General features: G+C 37.2%; 1 protein-coding gene across 4 annotated transcripts in view; it reads left to right on the forward strand.

The window, feature by feature from the left end:
* Positions 1–17988, forward strand: part of SLC6A11 (solute carrier family 6 member 11) — a 139029-nt gene that overhangs the window by 77748 nt on the left and 43293 nt on the right. For all 4 annotated transcript variants that reach the window (XM_021409844.1, XM_021409845.1, XM_021409846.1 and 1 more), the window contains exon 7: positions 12737–12871. In XM_021409844.1, coding sequence (XP_021265519.1) covers positions 12737–12871 — 135 coding nt within the window. The remainder of the gene's footprint in view (positions 1–12736; positions 12872–17988) is intronic.

Consider the following 17988-nt stretch of genomic DNA (forward strand, 5'->3'; position numbering starts at 1 on the left):
TAAGCATTTTCTGATAAGAAATGTTACAATATTGTATATCAACAAGATTATGATGTTAGAGTATCGTACTGCTTGTACTGCTCACTGAGACCAAGACTCATGTAGTTGTTAAGTCGTCATGAATGAGTTCTCATTAGTACCATGAAGAATCTTCTATTATTATAGTCAAATTGAAGGTTTTACTTTTTTTTTTTTTTTTTTTTTACTTCCATCTAACTTCTGGTAAAATGTGGTAGAGCTTTAGGATCATTTGGAAAAAAAATAAATCTCATTAGAGCCTAGTCTTTTTTTTTTTAACTAATTTATGCATCACAGAGATGGCCTAATAATCACTGAATATTTTCTCTGACTTTGACTTCTCAAATAATCAACTTCTAAATGTTTTGTACACCTTCTCATCAAGCTTTGGCTTGAAAGCATGCTAGAAAATATTTTTATGGTTCTGTTTATAACTTGCTAACCACTTTAGCTCTGTGGGTACTCCATTAACCGTAGCACAGAAATTGTTGCTGAAAGGTACTGCTGTGTTCACATGTACAAACAGTATGTCAGAATATGCACTGATATAGATGCCCTCTCTTCACATGGATGAGTTGTATAAGATGCTTGATTAACTGGTACTACAAATCAAAGTTTGGAAGAATAGAATAGTGATTACACAGCATCTCCTCATAAAACCTTTATTCCTTTTCTCCTAATTTTTCATTCAATAGCCTCACACTACCCATTACAGGCCTGAGCAGTGGGCCCTGGTGAACCTCATGAGGTTCAACAAATCCAAATGCAAGACCTTGCACCTGGGTTGAGGCAACCCTCACTACCCATACAAGCTGGGGGATGAAAGGATTCAGTACAGCCCTGCTGAAAAAGACCTGGGGGTGCTGGTGGATGGAAAGCTGGACACGAGCCAGCACTGCGCCCTCGCAGCCCAGAAAGCCAACCAGATCCTGGGCTGCATCAAAAGAAGTGTGGCCAGCAGGGCAAGGGAGGTGATCCTGCCCCTCTGCTATGCAGTGTGAAACCTCACGTGGAGTACTGAGTCCAAATGTGGAGTCCTCAGTACAGGAGAGGCATGGAGCTGTTGGATTGTGTCCAGAGGAGGACCACAAAAATGATCCAAGGGATGCAACACCTCTCCTGTGAGGACAGGCTGAGAGCTGGGACTGTTCAGAAGAGAAGGCTGCAATATGACCTGATAGCAGTCTTTCAATATTTAAAGGAGAGCTACAGGAAAGAGGGGACAGGTTCTTTTTAGCAGTGTCTGTGGTGATAGAACAAGGGGAGATGGCTTCAAGCTCAAAGAGGGTAGATTTAGGTTAGGTATAAGGAAGAAGTCTTTTACAGTGAGGATGGTGAGGCACAGGAACAGGTTGCCTAGTGATGTGGTTGATGCCCCATCCCTGGAAACTTTCAAGGCAAGACTGAATGGGGCCCTGGGCAACCCGATCTAGCTGTGCATGTCCTTGTTCATTGCAGGGATGACCTTTAAAGGTCCCTTCCAACTCTAAGGATTCTATAATTCTATGACTTTAAAAACTTTCTTGGTAAAGTAGTTATCACATGGTAAAAATGTGATTTTCATTTTTTACTGGTTACTTCCGTTATTTATTTAAGTATTTCATTTTCTACCATGATATCTTTGGAATAAACACCTCAGCAAAGCCAAAAACTCGCTTTTTCTAAGGGAACAGTGGTACTGTTTAACCTATAATAAATTTGCAATGTACTGGGTTGATTATATGTAAGCGGTGGCATAATTTATTTTGCTCCTATGCTGCTGTTTGTTTCCTGTGTATATGCATAGTATATTAACCTGAAAAGCTACGTGTTATGTTTTTCTTGTGCTTAATGTTCTGATAAAAGCCTGTCTTACTCTAAATGAAATGTTTGGCAAATTTGGTTGGGTTCCATATAGACTCTGATTTTTCATGGTTTAAGTGTTTTATTTACATATACATCTTCACACATTTGAGGGGCTTAAGCTAAACTTCATGAAATTCCTTTTGTGACTGCATGGCTCTTGTCCTTCCCTATGCTTTTCTGTTTAATTATTTCTACTGATTCATCTCATCTGCTAAGATGAACAGAATAAAGGGCCATTTGAGGGTAAATTGTCAAGATATTCAATGGATTCTAGACTTTAGGTATTAAAAGTCCAGAGACGGGAGAAAACAGCAGTGCACGATCAGTTTGCCTGGAGTGTCTTGGCATAGACCTATTAACAAAAACAGCAAAGTGGTTTTGTAGGTAGTTCTGATGTTAATAGTAATCTGTAACAATTGATGGAGAGGGAAGAATCATTGTAAACTGGACAATCATCTAGAACAAGTTAATAAGATGGCCAATGAATTGTGCTACCTTACAATTAATATCTACATTTTAGTAAGGTTTAATTAAAAATGGAGGATCCTGTCTTTTCACTCTGTAGTGTAGTTTTTGAAGACCTTCTGTCCCCGGCTGCAGTTCTAATAGGCCTGAATAGTTCAACATGGAGTTGACGGCTGGGCTTTTGAAAGTCTGTTCTAACAAATCAAGCTTCTCACTTTGCATTGCTAGAAAAAGGTAAGGTGGCGATTTCACTTAAACATTGGTTACATATTATTATTTATTTTCCTCTCGAGGAAAAAAAAAATTGTGTGTATGGTTTAAAGCACAAGCTGTAAGCTGTCAGACTCTGCTTGACTGAGTACAGTGTTATCTTTTCACTGTGTTCCTACATTACTTCTCTTTTTACGGTTTTCCTCCCTTCTCTTGCATTTTCTGTGCATGCCTTGTTTGGTTTGGATTGATGATCTTCACCTTTCCTCAGACAGGTTTCTTCTTTGCCCCTTGCAGACCCTTTTCTTCTCTCACATTGTTAACCTGCCTAAGGCTAGTTATCAGCCCAGAGGGACAAGTGTTTAGTCTTTCATGCAATTCTCTTCTGGTTCTGGAATAAACTACAGCGCACCCATTTTGTGTCTAGCTTTGTTGTCTAAAATATTTTATCGTAGTATTTAGTATTGGAAGGTGTGAATACTGCTTTTGTTTTTGTCTGCGGTAATGTATGAAACTTAGTTGTTTCACGGTAGTGTAACTTTGCTGATGTCATAGTGACTTCTAATTTACAGTTGTGTAAAAAGGACTGGCAGAACTAAAACAAGCAAAATAGCTGAAAAGTGTACACTGATCTGGTAGGGGATATGGGTAGAGATGTGACTCAATGTGTCAAGACTAATGAGTGAAAGAGGTAGGGGGCCTATGAGAAAGCTGGAAAAGGACTCTGTCAGGAAGTGTAGTGATAGAATAAGGAGTAATGGCTTTAAACTGAGTGTAGATTTATTTGCTATGAGAGCAGTGATGCACTGGAGCAGGTTGCCCAGGAAGCCAGTCTGGATAGGGCTTTGGACCACCTAACCTAGCAGAAGGTGTCCATGTCCCTGGGAGGGAGATTGGAACTTGGTGACATATAAGGTCCCTTCCAACCCAAAGTGCTCTATGAAACTGCTAGACTAGAAGGTTAGCAAGATACCGAAAGGAATGTGGTGTGCTTTGAGACCTGAAATTCAGAGGTAGACTGTTTCATACCTTTTACACTTATTTCTGCCCTCCCTTGAGGAGTTAAGCCTTGCTTGCCAGCAGTTAAGGCTCAGTCAGTAGTCTCAAAGAAAATTTATTTCTCAATAGCAGGCTATGTAAAACCTTAATGGATTTAATGAGCCAGAAAGAAAGAGTAAAAGGACAGAAGGAGAAGATAAAAGAGAAAGATGTATGGATGAAAAAAAAAAAGAGAAAGGACTGGGGCTCATTGTGAGAAGCCCAGGAAAAGGAACTAGGCAGCAATGATTGTATCTCCTGAAGTGTCTTTTGTTTTAGCCTAAAGTAATAGCAGAGAATAGCCCTTCACTGCAAGGCTTTAACACTCTGTCCAAGACTGATCTCTGTATTCAAAGAGGGAAAGTAGAACATTCATGAGATGCATGCTGAGTTCCTGCTATCCGCCTCCTCTGTGTGAGGTTTTAAAACAGCTACCGAGATTTTTTTCACTCTCCTGTGCACTGAGCATTTAAGGACACCTCAGATTTGTTAGTAAAGGAGATTTTTGTGCCTTTCAGTGTGATTTTCTCAAGCTTTTCTCCGGCAGCTGAGAAAAGTATCAAGTAGTAAACATAAATCAGAATTGCATCTACATGATTTCATTCCTTGCTAGGTGAACCTGAACAGTGGAGGCCTGTTTTCATGTGAATCTTTTGTTACTCTGGATCTGAGCCCTGGTCCACAGCCTAAGTAAGTCAAAAGTGGATTTCAGTGTATTGAAGGACAGCCCAGGGCATGTGCACTTGTGAAACTTTTGAGGCAGAGAAAATCACCTGTCCTGTCAAGTTAATGTATAGAAAAAAGCGAGGAAAGGAGGAAGGCTACCTTTGATCATTTTAGTGTTAATTCAGTGAAATTTCTGAAAAAATTAAAGATGAAGCCAAAAGACATGGATTAGCATAGAGGCATCTGTATAGGAGAAACTGATTGGCTGGCTGAAGGCAACACATAATGGCTTATTCTTTCCTTGAAGTTACTAGGCACTCATATGATTTCTTCATGTTTTTCTCTTTATATAGAACCTGCCCTTCTTACAAATTCTCTTATTCCCTACCAAAAGAAATCAGCTAACAATACATAAGTCAAACAGAAGCCAACATACAAGTTGTTCTGTGTACTCTAGTCTTTGCTGATACAACTGTGTCAAGGATAAAATTTCCTTCTTTCAGATATATAACACACTACTTTCTACAAAGCACATCTGTGCTTTGTAACTGCTGAGTTATGAAGCTGTTCAACAAAGACTGGTTTGATTGACCATACCCTAGTTTCTTTTGATGTGTACACAGACATTTATTTTGGATATTACTGTTGTTGAGTCTTGATTTTTTTCAACAAGAACATGCAAAAGAACTTCTTGGTCCTGCAACAAAATACAGAAACTTGAGAGTTGTGACATATTTATAGTACCCTATTCTCACATGGCTGGTTTGTCCTCAGGTAGTGGGAGTCTACACAGCTTCAGGATTAGCCCATTCTTAGCCATTTACAATGCAGTATGTAGGTATCCACCCCCATGGCACTGTATGTGAAGGGTGGTACTATATCAAATTTCTGCCAGTGAGAAAGCACTCTTTAGTTTCTACAGCCAGTATATCTACAGTGTAAAGGTGTCTTTGTAGTAGAAGTTCTGTTTACATGGCAGCTCTTGAGAGATTTACAAAATTTAATTCTGTGTACCATCTCAGTGTCATGGATTGAATCCAAACTCTTTCTTAAGAATGGGAAAACTATTGAAATAAATTTCTACAAGAGCGACAAAAGCAGCTTCAGCAGTTGCTGGTGCTATATTGGCAACTAAAACACAACTCAGAGAAAATAGTTGGCTGCAATGCACCTGCGATTCAATTTGTCTTTCAAAAAAAAAAAAAAAAAGAAAAGAAAGAAACTCAAATTGTCCTGTATGAGCTTGATTGTGTCATGTCACATGTGTCAACAGCGTGATGCCAAGAATTCTGCAAAGAAAGATTTTTCTTGAGTTATTTCCTGTGGGTAGAAAATGTATTTGGTTTTACCTGTGATAACTAATACCAATTTATGTAAGTATTTTTGCAATTTAGTTTGTATGTCACTTATTCCTGAAGTGCTTTACTGAGGTTAGAACCAAACTGTTACAAGTCTTGGATGAACACAGTAAGCTGCCTCTATTCCCCAGAGAGCTTGTCCTTACATCTGATCTGCATAATGGACAATTGGAGATCTCTGTTGAACTGAAGGTATAAAGGGAGGGCAGGGAGATGTGCTTGAGATAGAAAGATAAAACTGTAGCAGAATCATAGTTTTAAGTCCAGGCCAATGTCATTATTGTGTGATTCCTCTCCTTTTCCATCACATCGGATCTACTTCGCAGGCTGTGAAGCTCAGCTCAAAAGCAGAATTAATTTGCCATACACTGTGTCAGATCAGCATTCTACAAGTGGGCCGTGAGGTAATTTAAGGGCTAGATTTAGAGTCTGCAGTAGTAGGAAAGTTACGGTGCAGTAAGCCTTGAGGTAAAATATAGATGTGACTAACTGCACTGTAATAAAAGTAGTAGCTATAGGAAATGGAAATGTGGAGAATTTGGAGTCTGGAGGATAGTTTAAGTGGTAAAGCTGTTTATTATATTATTGGAACAGGCTGCCCAGAAAGGTGGTAGACTCACCATCCCTGGAGGTTTCCAAGAAAATGGTAGATGTCACACTGAGTGGAAAGATTTAGTGGAATGGTTCTGATGGGTCGGTGGTTGAACTGGACTAGTGGTCTTTCCAGTCTTAATGATTCTATGATTCTATATAGCTATAAATAATTATTATACTTAATAAACACATAGTATTGCAAATATTTCATGGTGAATGTATCTCTCAGCAGTCACCACGATGATGAAGACCTATACTCACCAGTGGATGATAGAAAATTGTATCATCTTGTGGCTAAACAAACACACCTTTTTCAATAATAAATGATGAGCTCTATTTTATCCTATAAACAGGAAAATCATCTCCTCTCCTGTCCTGTTCTGACCCTTGCGTCTTCATCTACTTCACAGGTTAAACATTTTCAGAATATATCAGAAGCTACCGGATAGAGCCTTCAGTGAGGTCTGGACAGGCATGTCTAAAGTCGCTGAGGAATCAAGCCCATTTAGTGCCTTATTTGTCCCTCATTTCTGTCATGTCTAAACTCAGTAACAACTGGAAATTCAGATGCCTAGTAAGGGGCAATTCTGTAAATTCTTTTTGTAGAAATTGAATGGTCTTAGAATTGTCAGAAACTCTGCCCATATTAAAAGATTGTTAAGAAAAATTCAGGTTTCTGTGCCTATTTATAGCTAATATCAGTATCTGGCTTGTACATAGTGGAAAATGAGATGGCATTCAGAAGTCTGAAAAGCTTGGAAGGTTCTGAAGAGGAATAGCTTTAATTTCTAAAAGCTTGAACTTTATGAAGACCTTTACAAAATGAAGGGAAAAAAAAACCCTCAGTTGATTAATTAGTCCTAATTCATATTTAAAATTCTTCCTGACTGATTTTTAAAGTTGACTTTTACTTGATTAAATAGCAGTCTTTGATTTTGAGATATTTGCGTCTCTGCAAATTCACTACTTGATGGGAGCTGCGCATAAACACTTCTGCTTGCAGTAATGAGCTTAGAGAAAATGTTTGAAGTGCTTCCTGTACTATTGTGAGGAAGACTGGTATAGAACAGGTCTTCCTCTTTGTGCACTAGTCTGCTAGAAAAATAATTAAGAAAAATTATTATTCTAGATATGCATAGTTTCAGTACGCCTGTGTTTTATTTGCTGTTCAAGTTCTATGCTGTCTCATTTCTGGCTGTAATAAAATGCTCTTTAAACAGGATAAAATATAGGATACTTGTCTTGAAATCACTGAGACTTTATTTGTTACTATTTAGGTTTAGTTTCTCTTGGTAACCTAAGAAATGAATGATTTTGAGTAGCTTTATTGGTTAAAGTTAGAAATCCTACACAAATAAATGGAAGCAAAGCTTTGCATTTGCCCTAGGCAATAAATTTTTAAAATGTAATGTAAGATCTGTAGGCCACATCAAAATGGCCAACAAGCTTGAAGAGCAATTTCAGAAGACAGGACAGGTCTTGATCTCAATAGTCCTGGGAGATCTGGAAACAAAACCAGCTGTGGTAATAAGTTGGGGAGGAATTTCAAGTAACAAATTTAAAAACTTGATGTTGTTTAAGGAATATTTATGGGAAGAAATGGCTAATCATCTAAGTTTGTTGTTCACTTCAGAAGAAACTGCTGCAGTTCATTGTTATTGTCTGTCTTCGGTACTTTTGCATTACTTTCCAATGTTCTTTGTAATCCTGAATTGGTAGAGCACTAAGATTACCCTTAGTCAAAACTTTTGCCATCCTATTCTCCTCTTGAATTTCTGAGTAGAATTAGGCAGTGCTTTGGGCACAGAATATGTTGAAATGGAATTTGGGAAATGCTGAAAAGGTCATAAAACCTGACCCAATTTAAATAATAATTTGTACTGGAAAAAAATGGGGGAATAATATCTCTACACATGTTTAACTTTTAAATGAAGCTTAGGAATAACAACTTTGATTTGTTAAAAGCATTCAGTCAAGACGGATCTTCCATCCATTCATTAAAAACAACACCAGACAAAATGGAATGGAATTGATTTTTTTGTATTGAAATATATGAGATGTATTTTGGAGTTTTCATTTAATTTTAAAAATAACTGTTTCAGCTTGACTCTGGCATTTATTTATTTATTCGTTGCCTTAACCAACACATGGATAAAAATAAGGATTTGCACGGCTCTGCTAAATGGAGACTCTTCTGTCTCGCAGCTGCTGAATTAGGTGTGATTTGAAATTAAAATTATTTACATATTTCTGGTGTTACTGTGTCATGATTAATCTTTTACTTCCTGCAATCACTGTGCACTTAATAAGATCCTTTTATACCTTTATGAAATCTACTCTTTTGCCACCCTATTTTCTAGTGCACCATGTGTTCCTAGTTGTTTTTTCCTTTTTGATGCTTATTTCTTTGCTCTCAAATCCTACTAAAATTTCTTACCTGTTGGTTTTTGAACTGCTTTCTATACCAAGTGGTACTGTTGTCACACATTAATCAGTAGCTTATAAAAAATTCTGCATCTTGTGAACAATAAACTGGTTTAAGGGTGATTAACGGGATTATTCTGGTGCAAATTTGTCTCTGTGGATAAGCAAACAAGACAAACAGCAAATGATACTAAATAAACCTAAAAAACACAGAGAAAAATAGAGGAAACCATCCGTTTGGCTGAATCTATTTCCTGCCCCATTCATACTTCTTACAAATCCACTCATTTGGTATTATGTTGGCTTTTCGGTTTAGTTTCTTTTCTGCATATGAAATTTTAGCTTAAGAATATTGGTGGATCTAGAAAATGTGTTTTTCCCTTTTGACATGCTTTTGAAAAAACTTGTGAATCAGCTGTCACTCCTTTGTACCATTTTTCTTGTAAATCCAATTAGTGTTGAAAAATCTCTCTTCTGTTGTGATTTGTAAATTCATAGGTGGCATAGTGTCATATCAGCAAAAGACTCTTTAAAGCAATAATGAATGGAAAAATTCACAGTATACCTTGATGGTTGTAAAAGAAAATCATAATGTTATCTGCTGTTAACATCTAATAGGTTAGAATTTCAAAAACCAAAAAATTTGTAGTGGAATGGGATGGCTGGGTTGACTGTGGCATGTAGACTTTTTTTTGGATGGAATACATGCCTACATTGTTAACACATTGGCATACATACAAAGACACTGACTGTGGTAAGATAATTCCTTGTACAATTTTACTAACATGCTCTTTTGCATCAGTTCTGTAAAGCAGGATACAAATTACTCTTTTTCACTGTCACATCACTCAGGCAGTGAAATTTTTGGTTCCCAAGTTGTTTCTCTGCACTGGAGATATAATTTTGTCTTTTTTTACTCTGTAGATAAGCCTCGTACGCTACTGATACTTGAAAACTGTTTAGCAGTCTCTTTTTGACAAAAGAAGTTGGTGGTCACAGTGTGACACGCTAAATAAATAAGCTAAATGACTAGCCAATAGTCAAAAACTCTAAATGAAAGTTAAGGAAGGGCAAAGCGTGGAGTCACATCTTATTCTCAGTATAACTCTTCTGATGTAGGGCAAATTGATGGCAATTCTATCATTGCTTCTACTCGTGCTTGTCTCCTAATGTAAAATAGAGGAATTCAAGGGAAATAATTTTCTAAAACATCAAGTGATATTAACCACTTTTAATCCATTTAGGTTTTTAGATTTCTGAAATTGTGTGGCTCAATTCATTGCATTCAGGGCTTCTTCCTTATTCTCAGACTTATCATGGGTTTCTTCTACATTTTCTTACAAGTCACCTTTACTTGAATATCTGGGGCACAGTCTTGCCAGTGTTCTGAAAAGCACCTTTTAATTTAGGATGAGAAGTTTAACAGTCCCCATAGCCTGATCTGTACCCATGCACCAGACCTATGCTTCTAAAGGAGTTTTGGTATGAAGAGATGCAATCTGGGAGCTAGTTCAGTTCTCAGTACCTTCATGGTGCCTTACTCATGAAATCATTGTATAATTATATACCTTCCTACCTAATGTTACATAAGCATCTAAGTCTCTCAAAGGTTTGCCACTTAAAGTTCCAATATTTTGATACTTAAAGTTCATGGCAGCCAAAGCTCATGGTGTCTTTCTACATAGTGATAAATATCTTTGTAGATTTCCCTATTATATTGTAATAGGAGAAGTGCAAGAAACACCATGCCAGAAATTTTTAGTTTGTTTCCATCTGCTTTAACACTGGCACTGCTCTGACAAGTTTAAAAAAAGCATTTTGAGTATTGGAATGCAAATTAACATACCAAGCAATTAAAGTCAATTAAAACAGGATGTGGTGTAATTAGAAACAGTTGTGTTCACATTTATATTCAGAGAGGTTTGATGTGTTGAAAGAAAAGAAAATGATTTAGGAAACTTTTAATGCCTACAGATGTGATGATGATAATAATAATGACATTTGATTTCTAAAATGCCTCATCCTCCTTCATGAGCTGTTGAGAAGCATAATAAAATGAGCACAGTGACAAATGATACACTGGACACAATGGAATGAAATGGATCAACACATGGGGAGACTCAAACACTAGCTACAAGCGGTGGCCTTCTCTCCCCTCTCAGCACACTGTTCATACCTGTAGCAGTACCAAAGAAGCTAGCAGCCTGGTTATCTCTGTGGGCACTAACACTGGTGACTGACCAGCAATGTCAGCTCAGGAAGGATGTATTTTTCCCACACGTACTTACTTGGTATCTCATTTATTGTTTTGAGTATTTGCATTAGCAGTTATTGCCATAAATACTGAACCAATTTTCCTCCCTATTTATTATCCTTTTTCAGTATTGTATCCAGAAAGGAAGGGGATCCTCACCCTCTCCACTCAATACAGGACTCAGATCAGGACAATGTTCATTCAGTTTCTTCTCATTAACCTGTGATCCATTTTCATTTGGAACCTTGCTATGGAGAATGGTCTCTTTGAGACAATCTCTATTTGAACTCAGTCATATTGATTTGTATTTCCACTAAGTCAATAATAGTAAAAGAATGTACTGGGATAAATCTTTCCATTTTGCATTGTATTGAACTATGATTTAATCAGTTCAGAATTAGGCGCTCTATAGGTTTATAATGGTTGGCTCAATTTCCTTGGAAAATAATGATTTTCAAAAGGGATAGGGCAGCTGAAAGATATGTAGGTAATTACCTTCCATTATGGCCAGGAAGAATGAGGTGTCTAAGTATGACTTGGGCAGATGGACACATTTGAAGATCTGCTGTGTGTTTGCAACTTCTTTTCTGAGTGTGCCAGCTGAAGAACACATGACAAGATTTCATATTTGGGTTTATGTATTTAACATGGTCTGAAAATCAAAATTCAGTTCATTTGTCATGAAAATGTGTTTGTCATGGGTGCATTGTCTGATGTAACCTTTTCATTAAAATAGGCCTGAAACAGTTAGTGAACTTCTGAATTTAAAACATCTATTTTTGAGGGCTATGCTAGTTATATCTCTTTACCAAATGTTTTTCCCTATTCTTGCAGTTTAATTCACTGTGATTTGTGCAAGTCAGATATATTAAAGCATCATCTCATTTTAGGGTATATTATATCTGCTTTGTGCAGGTAGAAATAGTTACAGAGAATAATGGAGAATTAAGTTTAAGATACAATACTTCTTAGAGGAAATATATTTGTAGTGATGTGGAATCAATCATTTAATCCATCTCCAAATTTGAATAGCTATATCTGGCTCTCAGCTATATGACTGTATAATTAGAGAAAATCTGCTCATTTTTTTTTCTTTGGAATCTATGACTTCTTGCAGGTTTCCAGAAATGTTCAGTTTTTTCCCAAGTACTACAGTACACTGATTTCTGAAAAAATCTGACCATATAAGTGAATATAAAAATTACTGGGTTTGAGCACTTCAGAAATCTTTACTTAGAATGCCTCACATGATAAGGGCAACACAGCAGATCTGAGAGGGATATCACAGAATTGTAGGGGCTGGAAGGGACCCCAAGAGACCATCTAGTCCAACCCCCTACATAGTATTTATACATAGTATTTATGAAATATTTATGAAATGTTTATTCCTCAAGCATGGACTTGCAAGCAAGGCAGTTGTATGACATATCATTTTAGTAATTACTAGGTGGCTGAGTGTTTGTTGCATATGATATTATATACTACATATAGGATAATGCAATGAATTTGTTGTGGTTATGAATCAGCGTCCCTCTACCTGTGTTTGGAATAGTATATGGTATAGTGTACATGGACAGAACAATATATGATACAGCCTATTGACACTAACCAATAGTAAATAATATATTTAGAAACTTCAGAGTTTCTATATAAAAAAAAAAAGACCTTTCCTACAAGATGTAAATTATTTAAAAGGGAATATGGTTGAAGGACAAAATTTACCTATTTGAAATAAGGCATCAAAAGCTCCTTTTCCTCCAGAAATAGTTTAGTTTTTTTTTTCTTAATCTAATTGAAAAATAGATGATGCTCTTTATTGCACTTGGAAGAAAATATTTTTCTAATGTTTGCTTATTTTTCCTAGGTTGTATATGTAACAGCCACATTCCCCTATATCATGCTGATGATTCTTCTGATCCGAGGGGTAACGTTGCCAGGTGCTTCTGAAGGGATAAAATTCTATTTGTACCCTGACATTTCCCGACTGTCTGACCCACAGGTAGGATCATGGTCCATGTATTTACTTTCTTCCTTGACTGGGAAAAACTGCAAGAGTTTCTCGATATTAAAATCTGAATGCAGATGATTCCTGGGTAGATGTTCATTGGTGGTGATTTGGAGTTGTGGATAGAGATTTAAAGCTATCACTGCTTACATTTGTTGGATTGTATTACTCTTTCAGTGGAGAAGTACCTTGGCTGATAAGTCAGAATTTTCAGATGTACTCAATTGCTGTTGCTTATTCTGCCACTGAGAGGCAAGAGTGTTGCTACTGGTTTCATCAGGAACAAATTTAACTATAGATTAGCCATTTGAGGGTTGTACCTTCCTGTGCTCATTCCAAAGCTAAATCTCAGTCAAGAGTAATATAGAAATTAATCATTCAGATGATTATTGCTTTTGAGGAAGTAGTCATATAATGAAGAGATAAAGGGCCAACTAGACTAGACAGTCAAACCATTAACTTTTTTTCAGATATTTCCAGAGTGGACTTGAACATGAAAATACTGGCTTAAATTGATTTTTTTTTTTAAATGATGGATTAGTACAATAAAACAATTAATGATATATCATTTCTCTGATATCAAAGAGGGAAAATGATACAAACTCTATAATACCTAACAGGTTGCAAACAGCATTTTGCTTATCTGGTTTGGTGATGCGGAAGACATTAGACATCATTACTCCTAAGCCTGTTACAATGCTAAATGAGATTAAGATTAAAAAAGCAGGAAGTTAGAGAATATTTGTCAAAATTAATTTTTGAAATACATATGGCTACTGAAAATGTGTTAGTGAAACTGCTGATTTTTTTTTTTTCCCCTCAAAGATTAACCAAACAAATATAACAGAAAACACCGGGGAGAGGGGAGGGGAAGGGGAAGATTAATTTAAAATACAGAAAATTTCTGATGAAAATTGAATCTTGTTGCCCCTTTTGGGCTCAATGGCTTTTCTACTGTTCTATGCCAGCATAGATGAGAGGTCAAAGAAGAGCTGTGGAGATGGAGTTAGGAACCCAGAGATGTGCTATGGCCTCTTAACATCAAGCCTTAACCTTGAATAAAGGTGCCCTCAGTGCCCCTGAGAAATTAACTCAGTAACAGGGAAATAAAAGCAGGATTCCTTGAGGTGCTTCCAATCGTTTGTTTGCAATATGTAGCAGACTCATGCTGCTGTAAATTCAGCAAGCCAGCCCAATTTCAAGTGAACTCCGTATCTCTTAACTCAGCAGAAACGCAAAATGTCTGTAATATATGTATGTGAGAACGTGGATGGCCTGCATTTATTGCGTTCAGCTTTAACTGGTGTTTCACTTCGATTTGTGGTTCTGACAACTAAAGTCACCCACAGTCTTAGCAAAAAGTGGCAAGTTCTCATTTCTTGTACTCGTTCTTCCACCTGTGATGTCTGTCGACCCCATGTGAGCAGAGGTGGTCCTGCTGCTTAGGTTTTGCTTCCTTCATTTGCCCACCAGCGCATGCGAGGCCTTTTAACAGGATTTTGCCCTGTATGTGGGCTTTTCACATGCAACCGACACCCTTGCTTCTGTTTGTCTTTCAAGGAGGGCATGCAAGCTTAAGCAACGTTATTGTCAGGTTACAAGGGGTTTTTATATGCCTATTTGCTATACTGTTTCTATTTGTAAAGAAGTACATTGTTGCCATGACAATTTCCAAAGCACATGGTATTACCCTCAGGACTGTGAGAAGGACAAAGCAATCAAGCCACATGTGCTTCGATCTGTTGGTCCGGCACACACAGCTCAGCTGGTACTAGAATGTCTTTTAGGAAGGCTTAATGTTTTGGTTTAAGAAGCCAATTTTCTTTTTTCCCTCTGTTTCAATGTGATTTTAACTAATACATTTCCAGACTTAGCAGACTTCAGTATTTAAAAGATTCAGCTCCTTTTTGTGGGAAAGAAGATGAAACAGGATGAGCTCCATTGTTCACAATAGAGATTATTAGCAGTAACACAGATGGTTTATTTGTAGCACAGGTGATGGAATGGGTTTAGAGCATTATTTTTATATTGAAAAAGAAGTGTATTTCATTGAAGTTGAATTTTGTTTAGACCAATCAGCTCTGGCAGAATTTTTGAAGAAAGGTTTCTGGGTTATGGGTAGTGTCCTCTAGGCACTTCTCGAGATAACGAGGAAGCTTGGCATCTCAATCATAAAACTAGAACTTGGCACCACTCCATTTACTTTTTAAAAATTGAAGGTAAAATGGAATTGGTTCAGCTTAATTGCAACTTTCGGTAGTAATACACACACACATTTTTAACATTTTCTTGAAAGGCAGAACACACTGATGTTCAAAACCATGATTTTTTTTGCATAAAGATAAATAAATAAATAAAAAATCCCCAAACATTCCATGAGCCACTTCTGAATTTGTTCTAGAACTTTTTGTCAAGGAACAAGCAGAAGGCAGCTGAACTAACCACAATATTAGTGTTTTCAGTTTTCATCTTCACTCCCTGTTTGTTTGGATTTACTCCACAATATCAAAGCATATTGCATGTGCGCTAGCAGACGCTGCTTTTCTCTTTGCTGAGAGATCTGTTTAGATGATGTTCCAAGAGGACTCTGTGTGTCTGTATTAGGAGAGCAGTATCTGAACCACAGTGCCAGCTATGTTTACCATGGATTGAGTTTCTCTTCAAGGCTTGCTTTAGTCTGAAGCTCTTGAGTCTTTTGTTTTTGTGTAATTTGCATTCCATGGTTTGTTATAGCTTTCTGAGCAGCTATTCATCTGTCTTTTCAGTTTCTCTTAGAGAACACAGCATTTGAAAGCTATTTCATTTTTATGTTTTCAGCAGACTGGGCCCTCATGGTCTGAAAATGCCATGTTCTGTCCTGAGCATCTGTACAGCTCATACTGATCACTTTTCATGTTAATAGTGAAGTATCATATTCAAACTTCGGTGATGCTTTACTTCATCAGCACTAAGGTCTTTATTGCCCACTTTTCAAATTGGCTTGAAAGGTGTTCCTTTACCTTCAATCTGGAAGAAATAGCTCCTGCTTATAGCTTAAACATGGGGTCCTTCCTGAGTCCTAATTCACACAAAAGAAGTATTCTGAAAGGTTAAAAGGATTGTTATGCCTCTTATGTGCAAGTCTGACTCAGAATATGGTTCTAGTTACCTCTCAACAGATTTAAGTCACTTAATGTGTAGTTGTGCTTGTGAGTGGTATTCACTGTTCCTTTCTGCAGAAACACTTTGATTCTCTACATTGAGATTTTCCTAATATTTGTACACTGAAGAGATTTAAAATTCTTTGTTAGGGACCAGCAGACAAAACAATTTGTTGGATCAGGGTCTAAAATTATGGTAAATTTAATCTCTGCTGCAGCAGAGGATCCTTAAAGCAAGGAAGAAAGTGAGAACAAAGCCTTCTTGTTTATTGTGTGCTTGTATGCTGTATCTGGCTGAGTTGCTAGTTTTTTTTTTTATTTAAAATATTCAGGCACACACAAATTCAAAACAAAACAAACAAAAAAAATCCAACACAAATAAAACCATTGCTTTAATGGAAATATTCATTATGGCATCTGTAGGGATGAGTGTGTGAAGATATTTAGAGTTGCAGTCTTCTCTGAATAGTTGGTGCTTACAAAAATGTTGAATAAATTTTATTAGCATAGGTTTTGGGGCTGAATTGCACAGAATCCATTTCCACATAGAAGGAATGACAGTTGTACTTCATCTGTGATACAATCTCCCATGAGCTTAAATTACATAACAAGCACAGGAAAATATGAGGGATCACAGAATTGCTTTTGAATTTATCTGAACTTCCATTTGCAGTGATGGAGTGTGAATGTTGCAATAAAATTTCTGATGCCAGAAACATTTCTACAATCCACATCTAGTGGCTCAGCTATGTGAGTTCAGCTGTTAGGTAGCCATGACTTTATGGAGCTTCCAGGTGTTTCCTCTGGACGCTCCTGCATGCCCCTCTGCTCTGTCTCTCCATCTTCTCTGAAAGACAGAGCCCAGAGAGAAAAAAACAGACGTGACAAAAAGGGTGTTTGCAAAGAGAACCTCTAGTTATTCAGATGCTATGGTGTTGCAGTCATGCTGAACTTGGTCAGGACAAAAGATCAAGTTTCCTCAGCATTCTGCATAGACTTTGCTAACACAGGCCAGAATGCAGTTGATTTTTTGGTTGTTGCTTTAAGGGCACACTGCTAATTCATGTCCAATTTGTTGCTCTACAGGAGCACCGGGTCCTTTTCAGCTTTGAAGTCTGTTTGCGTGCAGTCGATGTTGTTACATGGGATGATTCTGTCCCAGGTGAAGGACTTAGAATTTGCTTTTTTGTATTAATGAGGTTCCTGTCTCCTATTTTTCTAGCTTTTTGATATCTCTCTGAATCCCAGCCCTGCCTTCCAGTCTGTAGATCAGTCTCCACAGTTTACAAGCAGTATCATCCAACAACTTGTTGGGAGAGCACTCTATCCTTTCAACCAAAAGAAAATGTTAAACAATATTAGCTCCAGTACTGATTGCTCAGAGACATTGGCGCCCCATTCCTGGAGGTGTTGAAGGCAAGGTTGGATGGGGATTTGGGCAGCCTGATCTAATGGGAGGTGTCCCTGCTCGTGGCTCTGGCTGTTCCCATGCTCTGTGTGAGAAAAAAAAAGTTGTACTAAATTGGATATGAGTTGCAGTGAAAACGCATTTTTTCAGTAGAAATGCACTTAGAATGAATGCAAGTTAAAATGTTGGTTTTGCCTGAAAATCTTCCTTTTCTTTAAAACCTCCTTGATTTTCATGTTAGTATATTTTTCTAGTTGTTACTTTTTCTGCATGGACTTGCAATTTTTTTTTTTTAAATTGTAATTCATCACAGCTGTTAACAATTCCTGTCCATTTAAACTACACATGGTATGCAAGTGCGAGTGAGTAATTTGGGAATGCTAGTGTAGAGGTGGCTTTTCATTCAATCCTGTTCTATTTAAACTGGGAAAATATTCAGGAATTTATCTTTCCTTGACTTCTGATTTCCGTGCACAGTTCTCTGTGATGAGAGCATCAGCAGTAACGCTGATTCTTTACCGAGGACTCTCTTTTTAGCAGAAATAAAAACAACCGAGATAATT

This window comes from Numida meleagris, chromosome 11 (assembly GCF_002078875.1).
Source record: "Numida meleagris isolate 19003 breed g44 Domestic line chromosome 11, NumMel1.0, whole genome shotgun sequence".
In the NCBI taxonomy this organism is placed as follows: domain Eukaryota; kingdom Metazoa; phylum Chordata; class Aves; order Galliformes; family Numididae; genus Numida; species Numida meleagris.